The sequence below is a fragment of the Anolis sagrei genome, chromosome 4 (assembly GCF_037176765.1).
Source record: "Anolis sagrei isolate rAnoSag1 chromosome 4, rAnoSag1.mat, whole genome shotgun sequence".
Lineage (NCBI taxonomy): Eukaryota > Metazoa > Chordata > Lepidosauria > Squamata > Dactyloidae > Anolis > Anolis sagrei.
The window spans coordinates 105349327-105367004 of record NC_090024.1 but is presented as its reverse complement, the minus strand read 5'-3'; the positions used below and the strand labels follow the sequence as shown (position 1 = coordinate 105367004).

The 17678-nt window shown below is 41.2% G+C and overlaps 1 protein-coding gene across 1 annotated transcript in view; it reads right to left on the bottom strand.

Moving 5' to 3' along the window:
• The window catches only part of TMEFF1 (transmembrane protein with EGF like and two follistatin like domains 1), a 190461-nt gene that overhangs the window by 54924 nt on the left and 117859 nt on the right, over positions 1–17678 (bottom strand). The window contains exon 4 of the mRNA XM_060774632.2: positions 11715–11741. Coding sequence (XP_060630615.1) covers positions 11715–11741 — 27 coding nt within the window. The remainder of the gene's footprint in view (positions 1–11714; positions 11742–17678) is intronic.

Here is a 17678-nt window from a genome sequence, read left to right as displayed (position 1 = left end):
ATAGCAATTAATTTCTGAAATAGTGCTTAGGATGTGAGGGAGTACATTTGCTAACATAACTCTTTCATTCTGTAGAATAAGGAGGTGTGAGCCTTTCACGCACGAGCACGTAGTACGGCTCCCTTGGAGATATTCTTTTGCTTGGTGCTTGGGGTGCAGGAAGGAAGGATGAAAAAACTTCCTTTGCACTGGTGCTGCAGCAACTGTTGTACACAAATGTTTATAAAACAGAAGTGCCAAGTTCTTGTCAGTCATTCCTATGCCTTTGCACCAAGTGACCAACACTCCAGAAGACAGGTGCAAGTTTATTCCTTACCAAGCAATTGGACAGAGCACCATCTGCATTGCTTGCCTTATATTTCCCTAAGCAAAAAACTGGAGGCAGAGGATGTGGCCAAACCAAAATTGAACATAAATCCTACTCATTATAGTGACAGAACTTGGCTCCAACAAACGAGAATGCCAAAAACTTGGAAAAGGTGCTGAAAGCACTCTGGATCAAAACCAGGACAACCACAGCTGATCAAAATCTGGTATTTCAAAGCTTGGTGGCGTGAGTACTAAACAGCAAGATAAAGTACTATTTTACACTGATGATGTTTATCTTATTTCTTGCTCATTACAACAAATCAGTAAGTTAGATACTGTATATACTCGCGTATAAGCCTTTTCAACCCTTTTTTTAAGGCTGAAAAAGTCCCCCTCGGCTTATACTCGAGTCAAGGTTATTTATTTATTTTACTCTGTTGTTGTTCTTGTTGTTGTTGTTATTATTATTATTATTTCATTTATTATTTTATTCCTTTTATTATTATTACATTTACCATTTTGCTCTATTAAAAAGGTAAAGGTTGTCCCCTGACATTAAGTCCAGTCATGTCTGACTTTGGGGTGTGGTGCTCATCTCCATTTTTAAGCCGAAGAGCCAGCGTTGTCCATAGACACCTCCAAGGTCATGTGGCCAGCATGACGGCATGGAGCGCCGTTACCTTCCCGCCGGAGCAGTACCTATTGATCTACTCACATTTGCTCTATTATTATACCTTTATTATTTTACTATATAATTGTTATTGCTACATTCATTATTTTACTCTTATTATTATTATTATTATTATTACATTTGCTATGTTGCTTTCTCTATTATTATTGGAAAAAGAAATAAGCACATTTACATTGAAGAAGGTAAATAATCATTTAATCAGAGTTGGAGTCTTATCTTAAATTACCATTTTGTAAATATTCAAAATATATAACCCACTGATTCCTCAATTAATGTAATTTAATTGGTATCTATTTTTATTTTGCAATTTACCCGTAACAGCTGCATTTCCCACCCTCGGCTTATACTCGAGTCAATCCGTTTTCTCAGTTTTTTGTGGTAAAATTAGGTGCCTCGGTTTATATTCGGGTCGGCTTATACTCGAGTATATACGGTAAGTAGTTTTACCCACATTTTATAGCTGAGTCTGAGGACTGATATTTAAGATATTTATATTACATGTAATATTACTAATAATATTACAATATAATGGTATAGTACAATATAGTAATATTTAATACTGATATTGTACTATGCTAATAATATAATATACTAGCTGCCCCCCTGCCACGCGTTGTTATGGCTCAATCTGGTGATCTGGAATATAAAGTAATGAGAAAGTGATGGTTTCTAATATATGTAATATCTTTATGCTTGTGGGTAAACAGTATTTCTTGCTGTTTCTTTGTCAGTGTTGATGTGGAGATTGTCTGGTTTGCCTACTCTGGAACACGCAACACATAATTGTCCTTCTTTAGGGGCCCCTTTCAAATCTATGATACTATATCTCTCTGTATGTGAATCATATCTATCTATCTATCTATCTATCTATCTATCTATCTATCTATCTATCTATCTATATCTATGACTGGATGGCTCTTTGTCAGGAGGGCTTTGATTACGTTTTCTTGCCCTAGTAAAGGGAGTTGGACTGGATGGCCTTAAGTATTTTCTGTTGCTCATGGGGGTTCTGTGTGGGAAGTTTGCCCCAATTTTGTTGTTCGTGAGGTTCAGAATACTCTTTGATTGTAGGTGAACTATAAATCCCAGTAACTACAACTCCCAAATGTCAAGGTCTATTTCCCCCAAACTCCATCTGTGTTCATATTTGGGCATATTGAGTATTCGTGCCAAGGTTGGTCCAGATCCATCATTGTTTGAGTCCACAGTGCTCTCTAGATGTAGGTGAACTACAACTCCAAAACTCAAGGTCAATGCCCAACAAACCCTTCTAGTGTTTTCTGTTGGTCAGGGGAGTCCTGTGTGCCAAGTTTTGTTCAGTTCCATCGTTGGTGGAGTTCAGAATGTTCTTTGATTATAGGTGAACTATAAATACCAGTAACTACAACTCCCAAATGACAAAACCATATTTTTTGAGTGATGGTCACTCCTAGTGTTGTGAAACATTTTGTTGCCAAATTTGGTGTGATTTTGTTCATTGGTTCTTTTGTTTTTAAGGTACTCATGGAATGTGTCCAGAGGAGGGCGACTAAAATGATCAAGGGTCTGGAGAACAAGCCCTATGAGGAGCGGCTTAAGGAGCTGGGCATGTTTAGCCTGAAGAAGAGAAGGCTGAGAGGAGATATGATAGCCATGCATAAATATGTGAGAGGAAGCCACAGGGAGGTGGGAGCAAGCTTGTTTTCTGCTTGCTTGGAGACTAGGACGCGGAACAATGGCTTCAAACTACAAGAAAGGAGATTCCATCTGAACATGAGGAAGAACTTCCTGACTGTGAGAGCCGTTCAGCAGTGGAACTCTCTGCCCCAGAGTGTGGTGGAGGCTCCTTCTTTGGAAACTTTTAAACAGGGGCTGGATGGCCATCTGTCAGGGGTGATTTGAATGCAATATTCCTGCTTCTTGGCAGGGGGTTGGACTGGATGGCCCATGAGGTCTCTTCCAACTCTTTGATTCTATGATTCTATGATTCATTATGCACAGAGCATTTAGACAGATAGATTGATAGATAGATAGATGATAGATAGATAGATAGATAGATAGATAGATAGATAGATAGATAGATAGATAATTGTATGTATATACCTTCTAAGCTGCTCTGAGTCCCCTTCAGGGTGAGAAGGGCAGCATATAAATGTTGTAAATAAATAAATAAGAGAGTGCTGTTTGGCTGTTTCTCTCCAGTGAGTGTAGCAATGGCAATTTTTGATAGGCAACTTTTAAATTTACTCCTTTAGTGACTGTGCTACACCAGCTCCCAAGTAAGTTGTTCTCTGTGTCGTTTTGAGGACTCTCTTAATAAAATGCTGCATTTCCTGAAAATACCGGTGTTTGTATGTGTGTGTTAAGATGTATATGTATCTACATGTCAATATACCCACGCACATTCTCTATGCACACATTATACAAACACAAATATAAACAGGCGTGCAAACGCCAATCTAAACTTCGAACAGCAAGACGGAACTGTTGTGCCCAGCGAGTGCAAGAGACAGATGGTAGACAGCTGAATAGCACAGAGTGATTATCAATTTATTAATTACTAAAAGCAATCTGCCAAGGAGTCTCCTCGCCACCACACTTTCGGAACCGAATTGTAAAAGGAGGGAATTTGAAACAAATTATTTCAATAATAATTAACACGACTATCTGTATTGCAAGCATGCCATTCTGCCAGCTTGAAAGCCTCGACTGATCAATTACCATCTGTCTGCAATTAAATCTGGGATATTTTATAAGTACCTAAATTAAACTTTGTTTAGGTAAACAAGCACATGCTGTGGTTAGTGTTACACAAAATGAGTAAGAAATTAAGTGGCACAGCAATAAGAGATATGTCACTAAACCAAAAAAGAACAGGGTTGACAGGTCAACCATCCAGCTGTGGTAAAGCAGGATGCAGCTGAGGCTTCCCTAGTTGTCCTTAGTACCATTATGAATATTCCCTGTTGGAAACAGCAACCTTCTACAAGCCTCCTATACTAGTTATTTGTTATGTATATCATTCAGATGGCTTACTATCTATATCTATATCTATATATAAATGCTCTGTGCGTAATGAGTACCTTAAAAACAAAAAAACTACGGGGCCATATGACCCCAAATTTGGCAACAAAACTCCTCACAATCCAAGGAGTGACCATCACTGAAAAAAACCCCACAAAAATACCTTTAAATTCAAAATATTACTATATTAAATAGACTCATAGAATAGAATTAGAAGGGACTCTACCATAGTATTGCAGGAGGACAGGAAGGAAGGAGAGAAGAAAGGAGGGAGGGAAAAAGGGAAGGAATGTAGGAGGGAAAGGGGGGAGGAAGGAAAGAGAGAAGGAGGGAGGGAAAGAAGGAAGGAGGGAAGGGAAGAGGGTAGGAAGGGAGAAAAGGAAGGAAAGAAAGAGGTACAGAAGGAAGAATACAAAGTAGAAAGGAAAGAAAAAGGGGAGGAAAGGCAGGAAAGAGGTAAAGAAGGAAGGAAGGAGAAAAGGAAATAAAAAGTGAAAGAAGGAAGGAACAGGGAGGGAAGAAAGGAGACAAAGGAAGAAGTAGAGAAAGGGAAAGGGAAGGAAGGAAAGAGAGAAGGAAGGATGAAACCAAAGAGCAAAAGAAGGAATAAAAAAAGAGGTAGAGAAGGAAGAAAGGAGAGAAAGGGGAAGGGGAAGAAAAAGGGGGGAAGAAATAGGTAGGTACCGCTCTTTCATAATAGTCCAGATATCTACCTCTACTTCGAAAATTCTTACTATAGGCCACAGCAACGTGTGGCAGGGCACAGCTAGTATTGTATATGTGTGTATTGATATGTTTTCCTTAAATCTATGTTGTTTGAAGTTGTGAGAGGAACTGCAGGCCACATGATCAGATCTGGGACTATTCAGACGAAGGGCCCATCCAGACAACCCCTTTAATGTGGGAGTTCCCACAATTAAAAGTGGGCTCTCCAGATGACGTCCTGGGCAAACCCGAATGACTTCACCACAAACCAGGAAAACCCTGCTTTGTGGGGAATTAATTTGTTAGTGAGTTTATTCTACACCTTGTGGGATAAAACCACTACTTCCGGTATCTGGACTACTTCCTCAAAAGTTTAAGGGGGACAATCCAGACAGTAGCCCTGTGGTTTTCCCAGCTAAAGTAGCCCGGAACACTGTGAGGCCACCAATCCCCTCCCCAAAAGCCCCCAAAGCTCTTTAAAGAACAGAAGAACTTACCCGGCCTCCATTATAGAGTTGCCAGAATTCTCCTGGCACATAGAAATGTTGCACCAGGAGAAAGGGGAGAGGAGGAAAATATTCCTGCTCCCCCCTTTGTCCTGCCGTGTCATTTCTACATGCCAAGAAAGTTTCAGCAGCCCTCTAATGGAGGCCAGGTAAGTTCTTTTGTTTTTTAAAGGGCTTTTGGGGAGAGAGTTAGAATGTCCGGGTGTTCTCCCTCAAAGTTCCGGGTGAAAATCTGGACACCCACCCCAGATAGTGGAGCCCCCGGTGGCGCAGTGGGTTAAAGCACTGAGCTGCTGAGCTTGTTGATCGAAAGGTCGCAGGTTCGATTCCGGGGAGCGGCGTGAGCTTCCGCTGTCAGCCCTAGCTTCTGCCAACCTAGCAGTTCGAAAACATGCAAATGTGAGTAGATCAATAGGTACCGCTCCGGCAGGAAGGTAATGGCGCTCCATGCAGTCATGCCGGCCACATGACCTTGGAGGTGTCTACGGACAATGCTGGCTCTTCGGCTTAGAAATGGAGATGAGCACCACACCCCAGAGTCAGACATGACTGGACTTAATGTCAGGGGACTACCTCTACCTCTACCTCTACCCCAGATAGTATGTGCTTTCTGATGTGTGTGTGGATAGGGGCCCAGGAACATTTGCATTTTTAAAGCATTTATTTATTTATTTATTTATTTGCAGCATTTACATTCCGCCCTTTTCATCCCACAGGGGACTCAGGGCGGATTACAGTGTACACTTATATGGCAAACATTCAATGCCAATTTTGACATACAACATATACAGACATACACAGAGACTATTTAACTTTTTCTGGCCACCAGGGGAGCTGTCGCTTTCATCGTCCATCTGCGACACTGATGAAGTACTTCCGCATTCCCCGCATGCTTTTTGGAGTGCTTTGTTGGAGTCTTTTTTATGGCCTCATAAATTAGTTAATTTAGCCTCCCCACACTTTAAGGAATTTTCCTACTTGACAGATGCAACTGTCTTTCAGGTTGCAAAGGTCGACAACAGGCTACACAATTGGTTGGAAACCCACTCCAATCCGGGCTGGCTTCGAACTCATGACCTTTTGGTCAGAGTAATCTTAATGCAGCTGACACTCAGCCAGCTGCGCCACAATCCTGGTGCAAATGTTCCTGGGATAAAGTGCAGCGTGAAAACACCCTAAGACTCAATTTTAGATTTTAGAAGTCAATGTTCAGTCAGTATTGTAGTCAGTGTGTGTGTATTGTATAGTCAGTGTTCATTATGGATTAGATAAGACACAGAAGAGACTTTAACAGAATGCTTTAGAGAATTGACTGTTTAAACTTTCAACTGATAAGTAATGTACCTGTATGCTGAATACTTGAAGTTTGTAAGTAAATCAACTATGTTACTTTTAATAAAGACTACCTTATTTTTGTCTCTTGAGAGCATGATTTAAAACCACAAATATTTTATGGGAGAGTAGATATTTTTTAAGCAACTGAAACAAGACTTCTGAAGATCTGCTATATATTTTGTGCATTGACATACTCTTTGTTCCTCACAGTTCAAAGAGATATCAGTCTAACAAGTGAGAAACCTAATCTGCCTTGTATGAATACTAGTGGACATCTACCACCAAAGAAAATACTCACTCAAACAAATTTTTAGCTCTTCCTGGGAAAATTATACTTTACAAAAGGTCATGATTATTCCAAATGGTATGAATGCCAATTAATCTCCAAAAGGTCATGCTTCCAAAAGGCTTTGGAGATTCTGGCTTTCCAAAAGGTTATGATCTCAAATGTCATCCTTTTCCCAAAATTCCTTAGCGGCTTATTTATTTATTTATTTCACAGTTTTGTATACCGAGCTTCTCAACCTCGTCGAGGGACTCAGCCCGGTTTACAGCCATAAAAACATATACATTCATTAAAATATCATATATCACAAATTACAAAACAACTTTAAAAACACTAAATATAAAACTACAGTGGTCAGTCGTCCTAATAAGATGGATCTATATCCACTTCCATCCAGAGTCCTATGGTGTTGTCTCATTCCTCGAAGGCCTGACTCCACAGCCACGTCTTCACCCGTTTCCTAAATGTTAGGATGGATGGGGCGGTTCTGGCCTCAAGAGGGAGAGAGTTCCAGAATCGTGGGGCCACCACCGAGAAGGCCCTGTCCCTCGTCCCCACCAGCCGCGCTTGCGAGGCTGGTGGGACCGAGAGCAGGGCCTCTCCAGATGATCTTAGTAATCTTGATGGTTCGTAGGGGAGAATACGTTCGGAGAGGTAAACAGGGCCAGAGTCGTTTAGGGCTTTATAGGTCAACACCAGCACTTTGAATTGTGCTCGGAAGCTAATTGGCAGCCAGTGGAGCTGGCGTAACAGCGGAGTGGTGTGCTCCCTGTACCCAGCACCCGTTAGTAATCTGGCTGCCGCACGTTGGACTTGCTGCAGCTTCCGGGCAGTCTTCAAAGGCAACCCCACGTAGAGAGCGTTGCAGTAATCTAAGTGGGATGTAACCAAAGCGTGTACTACCGTGGCCAAGTCAGCCCTCCCAAGGTACGGACGCAGCTGGCGCACAAGTTTTAATTGTGCGAAAGCTCCCCTGACCACCGCTGAGACCAGGGGTTCCAGGCTCAGCGATGAATCCAGGAGAACTCCCAGACTGCGTACCTGAGCTTTTAGGGGGAGTGTGACCCCGTCCAGCACAGGCTGTAACCCCGTACCCTGTTCGGTCTTACGACTGACCAGGAGTACCTCTGTCTTGTCTGGATTTAGTTTCAATCTGTTGTCCCTCATCCAGTCCGAGACAGCGGCCAAAGGAAAAGGAAAAGGAAAAGTGGGAATGATGTTGCAGGATGGCACAGCTAAGAGATAATGAGGCTAATGTTGATGTAACACTATGAATTATCACAGGGTTCATAAGACATGTAAGGTTGCATATCAAAGTGTCTCACAAACTCCAAAACCCTGTTCCTTCCCATTCCTCCCTGCTGAATTTGAATGTTGTTTTGCCAACAGAAGGAGAGAATTGGAAAAAACAACCTCTGCGTATTCTTTGTCTAAGAAATTCATGGGATTGCCATAAGATGACAGGTAACTTGAAGACACACACACAATTGAATTGACATTTCTAGATCATGTTACAGGCTGTTCACCCTGCATCATCTTAATACTTAAAACCTGCACACTTTGTTCCAAACTGAAAATGGATTCTTCCCATACTGGAAATGTTCTCTTCACAGCATGTATGTATGTGTGGCACTACATGGACTTAGCATCCTGAGGATCAAGAAACTATCTCCCGGGACACATAAGGTCAACCCTCTGTTATGAAAATCCATTATGATCGCCCAATAATTTGCCATTTTGTGCCCTGTGTTCCAGAAATCAAGAGTTTAAAAGACACTTCACTAGGTAACTATGTGACATATTAAATGTGGAGGTTGGAAATCCGGTCTGTAACTCACAGAAAAACAACCAAGGTAAGAGGGAAATGGCACATAGACAGTTTCTCCAAGAGAGACATCCATGTAGTTGCACAGCTGGGAAAAAGCCAATCAGCATTGGTTTTTTCACAGTGGTTCTCAACCTTGGGTTCCCAGATGTTTTTGGCCTACATCTCCCAGAAATCCCAGCCAGTTTACCAGCTGTTAGGATTTCTGGGAGTTGAAGGCCAAAAACATCTGGGGACCCCAGGATGAGAACCACTGGTCAGATGTAGTATCTCAAAGAGAGATGAGAAATACATATTTACCACTCCGTGAAGGGTCAACAGGCAATCATGCCTTTTACTCTCCATTCCAACAAAGTGGTTCTGGAGGTAAAACTCTAGCGTCCTTTGCTGTTTCCCTATGTCAGGAAAGTCAATAAAATCCAGATTATTTGCTTTGAACTGGATTATATGGCAATATAGACTCATATAATCCAGTTCAAAGCAGATAATGTGGATTATTTGCTTTGAAAAATCCAGACTATATGGCAGTTTCATGACAGGGTCCTTGGAATGGATCATCAAGCTGTTACAAAAATAGGTCTTCCTTCCTTTCTGCATATGTGTGGCCTATTTTGGAAAGGGCGGCACAGATATTAAGCAATTAAACAAATTAATCAACTTAACACCGAGTACAAAAGACAGCAACACAAACAAGATTCAGATGTGTACTCATTTTCTATCCTGTGACTTGATTGAGACTAATCAATTACATGCATTTTTATTCCGTAACTAAAGCAATACAAGAAGCATTGATGATAACAGAAAAATCCTGAGATTCGGGAAACGGTTGTGAGAGGAAACAAAGTACAGCAGGCTCTCAGTTAAAAGGCACCCGTGGCAATTGGTAAATGCCGGATCAATGTAGTTATGGTTGCTTGAAAGTTACTATTAAAAACAGTCCTAACTAATAGTAAACCCCATTCTACACCATAGCATAAACTCTGAATTGACTTGATATTAATATTGAAACACAATAATTAAAAACAAACAAAGACAAATAAAGACAATCTTAACCTAATGTAACACAGTTTTATTGTATTATAGATTATTTTATTTTTATTTAAAGTATTATTTGCTGGTTGCTTGAAAGTTCTAGTTGTTTGAGTTCTGGTTAACTGAGAATCCACTGTACAGCTTTCCCTTCTGCACTGGGCTGCTAACTAATTGATACTACAGTCCTGATCCATCTCCAGAGCTGGAAATGAAAGGAGAAGCCTTTGCCTTTGTCTCTGTGTTGTCTGTCATTGTATGTCATTTGTAACAAAGCACTGAATGTTTGCCTGTGTCTGCTTATATACTGTAATCTGCTCTCAGTCCCCTAATCGAGAAGGGCGGAATATAAATAAAGTGTTGTTTTTGTTGTTGTTGCTATTATTATTATTTAAGATGGAAATTCTGAAACAACTTCCCTTTAATGTATTGTCGAAGGCTTTCATGGCAGGAATCACTGGGTTGTTCTAGGGTTTTTTTGGGCTATATGGCCATAGTCTAGAGGCATTCTCTCCTGACGCTTCGCCTGCATCGATAGCAAGCATCCTCAGAGGTAGTGAAACCTCATTACCTCTGAGGATGCTTGCCATAGATGCAGGCGGAACGTCAGGAGAGAATGCCTCTAGACCATGGCCATATAGCCCGAAAAAACCTACAATAACTTCTCTTTAGATTGGTTACTGGGATATGCAAAAGGGATGGAGGCTCTAGGACAGTGGTTCTCAACCTTTCTAATGCTGTGACCCCTAAATACAGTTCGTCATGTTGTGGTGACCCCCAAACATAAAATTATTTTTGTTACTACTTTTACTATTATGAATTGTAATGTAAATATCTTATATGCAGGATGTATTTTTATTGTTAAAAACTGAACATACTTAAAGCATAGTGATTCATCACAAAAACAATATGCTTGGGGCAGTATGAACAAAAGATGATGGGATTTGCAATACCTTCAACTGATTCAGATCTGACTTCCACATACCACTGAGACCCCCACGAATTATAGACCTGGACCAAACTTGGGACAGAGAACCCCCATGACCAATGGAATATACAAGAGGGGGTTGGGAGGAATTGACAGTGATTTAGGGGAGATGTAGTTTACCTACATCCGGAGAGCAAACACAAATAACTATGGACCTGGACCAAACTTGGCAGGAATACTCATATACGCCCAAATTTGAACACTAGTGGAGTCTGGGAAAAATAGACCCTGACATTTGGGAGTTCCCCTCCAGCGTCGTCTTCCTCTTCTCTGTTTAGAATTCCCAAATGGAGAGGACGAGGAAGAAGAGGCCAGGGGGGAGGGAGGAAGACAGGCTTTTCTGCAGCTGCCTCCCCGCGCTCCTCTCGCTGCTCTTCCAGGCTTCCACCAGAAGTGGAGGCCTCGAAGGACAGCGGGAGGAGGACAGGGCAGGTTTTTACAGTGGTTTGTCGGAACTACCTGTCTGGCCACCAGCACATCAGATTCCTTCTTCAGAACTGAACTGGCAGGGAGGACTCCAAAATGGAAGTCTTTCCCCAGGAGCAGGGGCGGGCTCAAAGAGCTGCTCCCAAGGCCAATCATTGTAAAGAGTTTGCAGACTGGCTTTTCCCACCTTTGGCTGTTAAACTCCTGGCTTTGCAAGGCTGCAGCAGCTCCTGAGAGAAAGGCAAGGGGCAGCCACTCCAAGCAACCAAAAAAGCAATGCAAACCAGTCTCCTGGGAGACGGAACAATCCTCTCCAGGAGCTGATAAAAACCGGCTCCTGTAATCTGTTTTGCCAAGCTTTGCAGTTCCCTCCTCCCCATTCTGTTTTTGGAGATTATATAAAACAGACCACAGAATATTACAAATAATTTTTGTTCAAACTGATTCGGGCCCAAGCCTAATGCTTATTAAGTTTGATTTTCACCAGACTATTTTTATATTTTTCAAGACAATTAATGAGTTGTGCAATAATTAGGAAAGCCGCATAAATAGTTGTCTATTTTTTTCCAAAATACATGCAGACATTTCAAGCTAAAAAGAGGAGCACTCACCCCCTTCTCCTGATCCAGAGCCATTATCTGAAAGAAAAGGAGAGAAAAACAATTATTCATGGCTCTATTTTTTAAATCGTGAAATCCATATCCTTCAACATGTGAATTATACTCCAGACTAAAACTCTTACACCTTTACTGACTCGCAAGAGACTTGTTTAATCCTAGCTTGAGAATTTCTTTACATCTTTTTGTAAACAATGTATGATATGTCGATTTCTCTTTCTCTTCTTGTTAAAAAACAAAATAAAACCACAAAAACAGTTGAGACTCTGGCTGCAGAACACAACAAAGGTTGAGGGGATAACCTGTCAGATGAAGATCATTCAAACTCCATCTTTGGCCAGGGAAATGAACATATAGAGGAGCCATTGTGATCGTAAGAGACTGTTTCAAGCTAAAATCTACATTCACACAAGGGAGAAGAAGGAACAGTACTTTGGGTGGTTGTAGGTTTTTCGGGTTATATGGCCATGTTCTAGAAGCACAACCTCTGAGGATGCTTGCCATAAATGCAAGCGAAATGTCAGGAGAGAATGCTTCTAGAACATGGCCGTATAGCCTGAAAAACCTACAACAACCCAGTGATTCCAGCCATGAAAGCCTTCAACTGAACAGTACTTTTTTCCCTTTCTCCTGCTCCACTACACAGTCTTTAGACTGGGATGGGAATCATGCAGGCCTTGAGCACCTCAGCACAGCCAATGCTGAAGCATGTCGGAAAAGGTAATTCAACACCTGAAGGTCCACATGATTCCTAGCTTAACTTCATCACTCCTTACATGCTTATATATTGATATAGTTGGTCAACAGAAAAAGCACTGTAAAAATGTGATTCACAGAAGCCAACAAAGCCAGATGGGTGGTATTGTTTTCTTTCATGAGCGTGCATTACTAGCTGCAGTTCATGTCTCTGGCCTGGTTAGCTTTACGATATTTTGCTTACTAATTCAGACTGCATTTCAAATATGTTCCTAACATATACAGGGGTCCTGAGCCTTTGCCAAGCACAGTTTGAATGGCCCAAAGGCTTTACACTGGCTTTGCTCACATTAACAATACACAATATTTGTATTTTGATATGACTTTAACTACTATAGGTCCATCCAATTTTTTTTGTCATGTCAGAAGTGACTTGAGAAACTGCAAGTCGCTTCTGGTGTGAGATAATTGGCCGTCTGCAAGGACGTTGTCCAGAGGATGATTTGATGTTTTTATCACCCTTGTGGGAGGCTTCTCTCATGTCCCCACATGAGGAGCTGGAGTTGATAGAGGGAGCTCATCCCCGGATTTGAACCTGTGACCTGTCGGTCTTCAGTCCTGCCAGCACAGGGGTTTAACCCTCTGCGCCACCAGGGGTCCATCCGATGAATTCAAGATCCACTGTGGTGATAGTCTTAAAATTTTCGAATCCAGTTTCTTTAATTACATTAGAAACCAACGCCCTCACTGCGGGAGAAGACGCAGATCAAGAATAGGGCTCCACAGTCACCTACAGACCACCAGTACACTGATATTGGAAGACTATCCTACTCGGACAACGAGGGATCACCTAAGTAAGTACCACAAGTATAAAAAAGATCATCAATCCATTGCAAAAAAAAAAAATCAACACTGGGCATCTTGGCCAGAGACTTTCCTTCTACTTCCTCACTTTCTCACACCCATTTGCCTGGTTTTGAATAGGACATGCAAAAACATTTCTTTTAGGAATACAACTCTTTAGATCAGTGGTTCTCAACCTGTGGGTCCCCAGGTGTTTTGACTTACAACTCCCAGAAATCCCAGAGAGTTTACCAGCTGTTAGGATTTCTGGGAGTTGAAGGCCAAAACATCTGGGGACCCACATGTTGAGAACTACTGCTCTAGATGCTCAGGCATCATGACATGCTGACTAGGAGATTCTGTGAACTGTAATCCAGAAAAGTACCTTTGCTGAGCTTTAAACCAGAATACATACAAGAAACTCTATGATAAGGGAAAGATGGAGTCTCTTGGATTATCTACTGCCATCATAATATCACAGGAGGAACTGAAAGGTTGAAAAATATTATGCTAGATGCAAGACAACATCAGGAAAATACTAAAGGACATTGCATATAGGTATTCATGTTTCCACCTTAGTATGTATAACACTACTACACAAGGGAGTGGGTTTGTTTGTCCATATGTCAGAGTGTAATGTTTAAACATACAACGCAGCAGACAGGGCACCTGTACAGAATCAACACAGCTCACCGGTGATGCTGGATTTCTCAATTCATGATGGACTAAGGAAACAAATACAACTAGAATAAAAAGCGGACTACTATCTAACTTCTACACTTGCCCACGAAAGACAAAAAAACTCACTCTAATCCTACAGTAAACGTCTTTATTTTTACTCAAGTTCTCTGTGGGTCCTTTCTCTCTCGTTCCAGGCCATTTTCCCTCGTTTGTAAACAGCATCTCTTTGATGTAGTCTACCGGCATTTGATGAGTTTAAAAGAAAACAGCTTCTTGCAAAAGAATAATAGAGGGGCATCACAGTCAATCCATTACAGCATTGAGAAATACAGCGTCTGAACAAATGGTTCTACAACGCAAAGGAAAGTTGCACACATCAAGCAACATAATGGTTGTGCAATTTGAGAACAAAGCTTCCCAACACTCAACTTTGGATGTTGTTTTTCCTTTCATAACTGCAAGGTTGAAACATTTCTGGAAAATCAGACTTAACCTCAACCGTTTCATGATGGCCTGTCCGTATAACTGTTAAGGCATTCAGTGTTGTTGAAGCTGCAAAGATTTGCCTCATTCCCTATTCTGACTTTCCCTCAAATAATGAATTGAAAACATCGGAAATACACAAAGCACGAGGGAAGAGACTCAGGACCTTGAATCAGATCTATTGATTGCAGAATACAGAGCAAACCTCCAGGGTAGATGCGCAATGGAAAATCCTGCTATGTATTAACTCGGACGTCCACTTCTTTGGGGAGTTAATGAAAGTGGGCAAAACTTTTCTTCAATTTCACCTTGAAAACTGTGAGTAAAATACAAAGAAACTATCTGTAGATGATTTTCCTGTTTGCAACAGGCTTACATTCTTCTGTCAACTAGCAAATTAGGTCAGCAGTCTGCTCCGTGAAAGCTAATGCCATAACAAATGTGTTATCGTTTAAAGCACCACAAGACTCTTCATTAGTTTTGTTGCAAAAGACTAAATGTTCTATTCCTCTGGAAAGGAGAGATCGTAATGGGCAATTTCAATTGCCTTCACACAAATTGGGTAAATGCCTCTTCTGGTCAGAATCAAAGTGATAGAATTTTGGAGCTCTGATCAGAGAGGAAGTGATATTCTTAATTCTAAAACATGTTCAACACATGATTGGGATATAAACCTTTTTAACAAACTGGAAGCAGCGAACATCAAAGCTACAGCCCCTTCCACACAGCTGTATAAAATCCACATTGAACTGTATTATATGGCAGTGTAGACTCAGATAACCCAGTTCAAAGCAGGCACTGTGGATTATCTGCCTTGATATTCTGGGTTATATGGCTATGTGAAGGAGTCCTACCACATCCAATAGATGTCAGTGGGTAGATGCCAAAAAAGAGTGAAGTGTGGTATTCACTAGGCTTGTTTGATTTAAAAAAAAATAGTTTAAAACTCATTTCAGATGCTGGTGGTTCGATTCTAAAGTCAATTTCGATTTTCACAGGAAAAAAAAATGTTCAAAACTTTTCGAAACTTCCGAGACTTCCAAATCCTTCCATAATGGTTTGAAAGTGTTATTTCCTGTTTCATTGGGTGATCTTTACTTTGAAAGTATTTGTTTTACTCCAGAAGTGGGGGAGGGAGGAAGCAAAGGGAGGAAATTCATCCACTCTGGTTTAAAATGCCTCCCAGGCTTGAGATAGAAGTGAGGGGTGAAGAAAAGGAGAAAATTCATCCACTCTGGTTTAAAATGCCTCCCAGGCTTGAGATAGAAGTGAGGGGTGAAGAAAAGGAGAAAATTCATCCACTCTGGTTTAAAATGCTTCCCAGACTTGAGATAGAAGTGAGGGGAGAGGAAAGGGAGGAAATTCATCCACTCTGGTTTAAAATGCTTCCCAGGCTTGAGATAGAAGTGAGGGGAGAAGAAAAGGAGGAAATTCATCCACTCTGGTTTAAAACGCTTCCCAGGCTTGAGCCGAGGCCAGGGACCAGAAGTGGGGAAAAGCTGAATCATTTCCGACTCACTTACTGGTTCGTAGCAGAAATGGCGGTAAAAGCTTTGAAAGGGCAAAGGAACTTCTGGTTTCCTTAAAAACTTTGAAATCACTTCAAAAAGCAAAACTTTCCGAGTTTATTCCGAATTACGAAGATTCCGACTGAACCTAACCATGGCTAGTATTCACATTTGACCTCTAAAACAAGACTATCTCAAAAATTGAGGAACGGAGAAAAACTAAGTTGAAAGGGAAGTCAAATTGGTCAAATGTTTCTTCAGAAAATTGAGATTTTTCACAGATAGCTGGGGGCCCTTCCACACAGTTCTATATCCCAGAATATCAAGAGAGAAAATCCCACAATATCTGCTTTGAATTGAGTTATATGAGTCCACGCTCAGATAATGTAGTATTTTCCGCTTTGATATTCTGAGATATAGGGCTGTGTAGAAGGGCTCTGGGTAACCACTGAGGAAAACTAGACTGGACTACATGGGGATCTTATCTGATCCAACAAGGTTCTTTCTGCCCCCAAATGTGAACAAAAAGAGGAAAAATTGTAATATAAATCTATATTTTTCCAAAAACTGGATCAGGCGATAGGAGTAGAGATTCAGGAAATGAAACGGCAATGTTTTTTAATATACTTGGGGATAAATTGGTCCCTCATTAAAAACTCCTGGGTAAAATTAACAGTCATGAAGCAAGAGAAGTAAAACTCTTACGGCCTGGTAAGTTGGTAACAACAAGAAGCAAAGTAGAAATAAATGGACAATTCTCATAGTATGTGAAAGCAAGAAGTTGAGTCCTCCAAGGATCTAGGTTGGGACAACTGCATAAATAGGTTCTTGTAGGTTTTTTCGGGCTATAGGGCCATGTTCCAGAGGCATTTCTCCTGACGTTTCGCCTGCATCTATGGCAAGCATCCTCAGAGGTAGTGAGGTCTGTTGGAAATAGGAAAATGGGTTTATATATCTGTGGAATGACTGGGGTGGGGCAAAGAGCTCTCTGCTGAAGCTAGGTGTGAATGTTTCAGCTGATCACCCTCATTAGCATTTGAAGGCTTGGCTGAGCCTGGGAAAATGTTCTGTTGAAAGGTGTTAAGATGTGTCTGGTTGTTTCCTCTCTGCTGTTTTGCTGTAGTAATTTTAGAGTTTTTTAATACTGGTAGCCAGATTTTGTTCATTTTCATGGTCTCCTCCTTTCTGTTGAAATTGTCCACATGCTTGTGGATTTCAATGGCTTCTCTGTGTAGTCTGACATGGTGGTTGTTGGAGTGGTCCAGCATTTCTGTGCATATTATTTGAGAACACAGAAATGCTGGATCACTCTCACAACCACCATGTCAGACTACACAGAGAAGCCATTGAAATCCACAAGCATGTGGACAATTTCAACAGAAAGGAGGAGACCATGAAAATGAACAAAATCTGGCTACCAGTATTAAAAAACTCTAAAATTACTACAGCAAAACAGCAGAGGGGAAACAACCAGACACATCTTAACACCTTTCAACAGAACATTTTCCCAGGCTCAGCCAAGCCTTCAAATGCTAATGAGGGTGATCAGCTGAAACATTCACACCTAGCTTCAGCAGAGAGCTCTTTGCCCCACTCCAATCATTCCACAGATATATAAACCCATTTTCCTATTTCCAACAGACCTCACTACCTCTGAGGATGCTTGCCATAGATGCAGGCAAAACGTCAGGAGAAATGCCTCTGGAACATGGCCCTATAGCCCGAAAAAACCTACAAAAACCTAGTG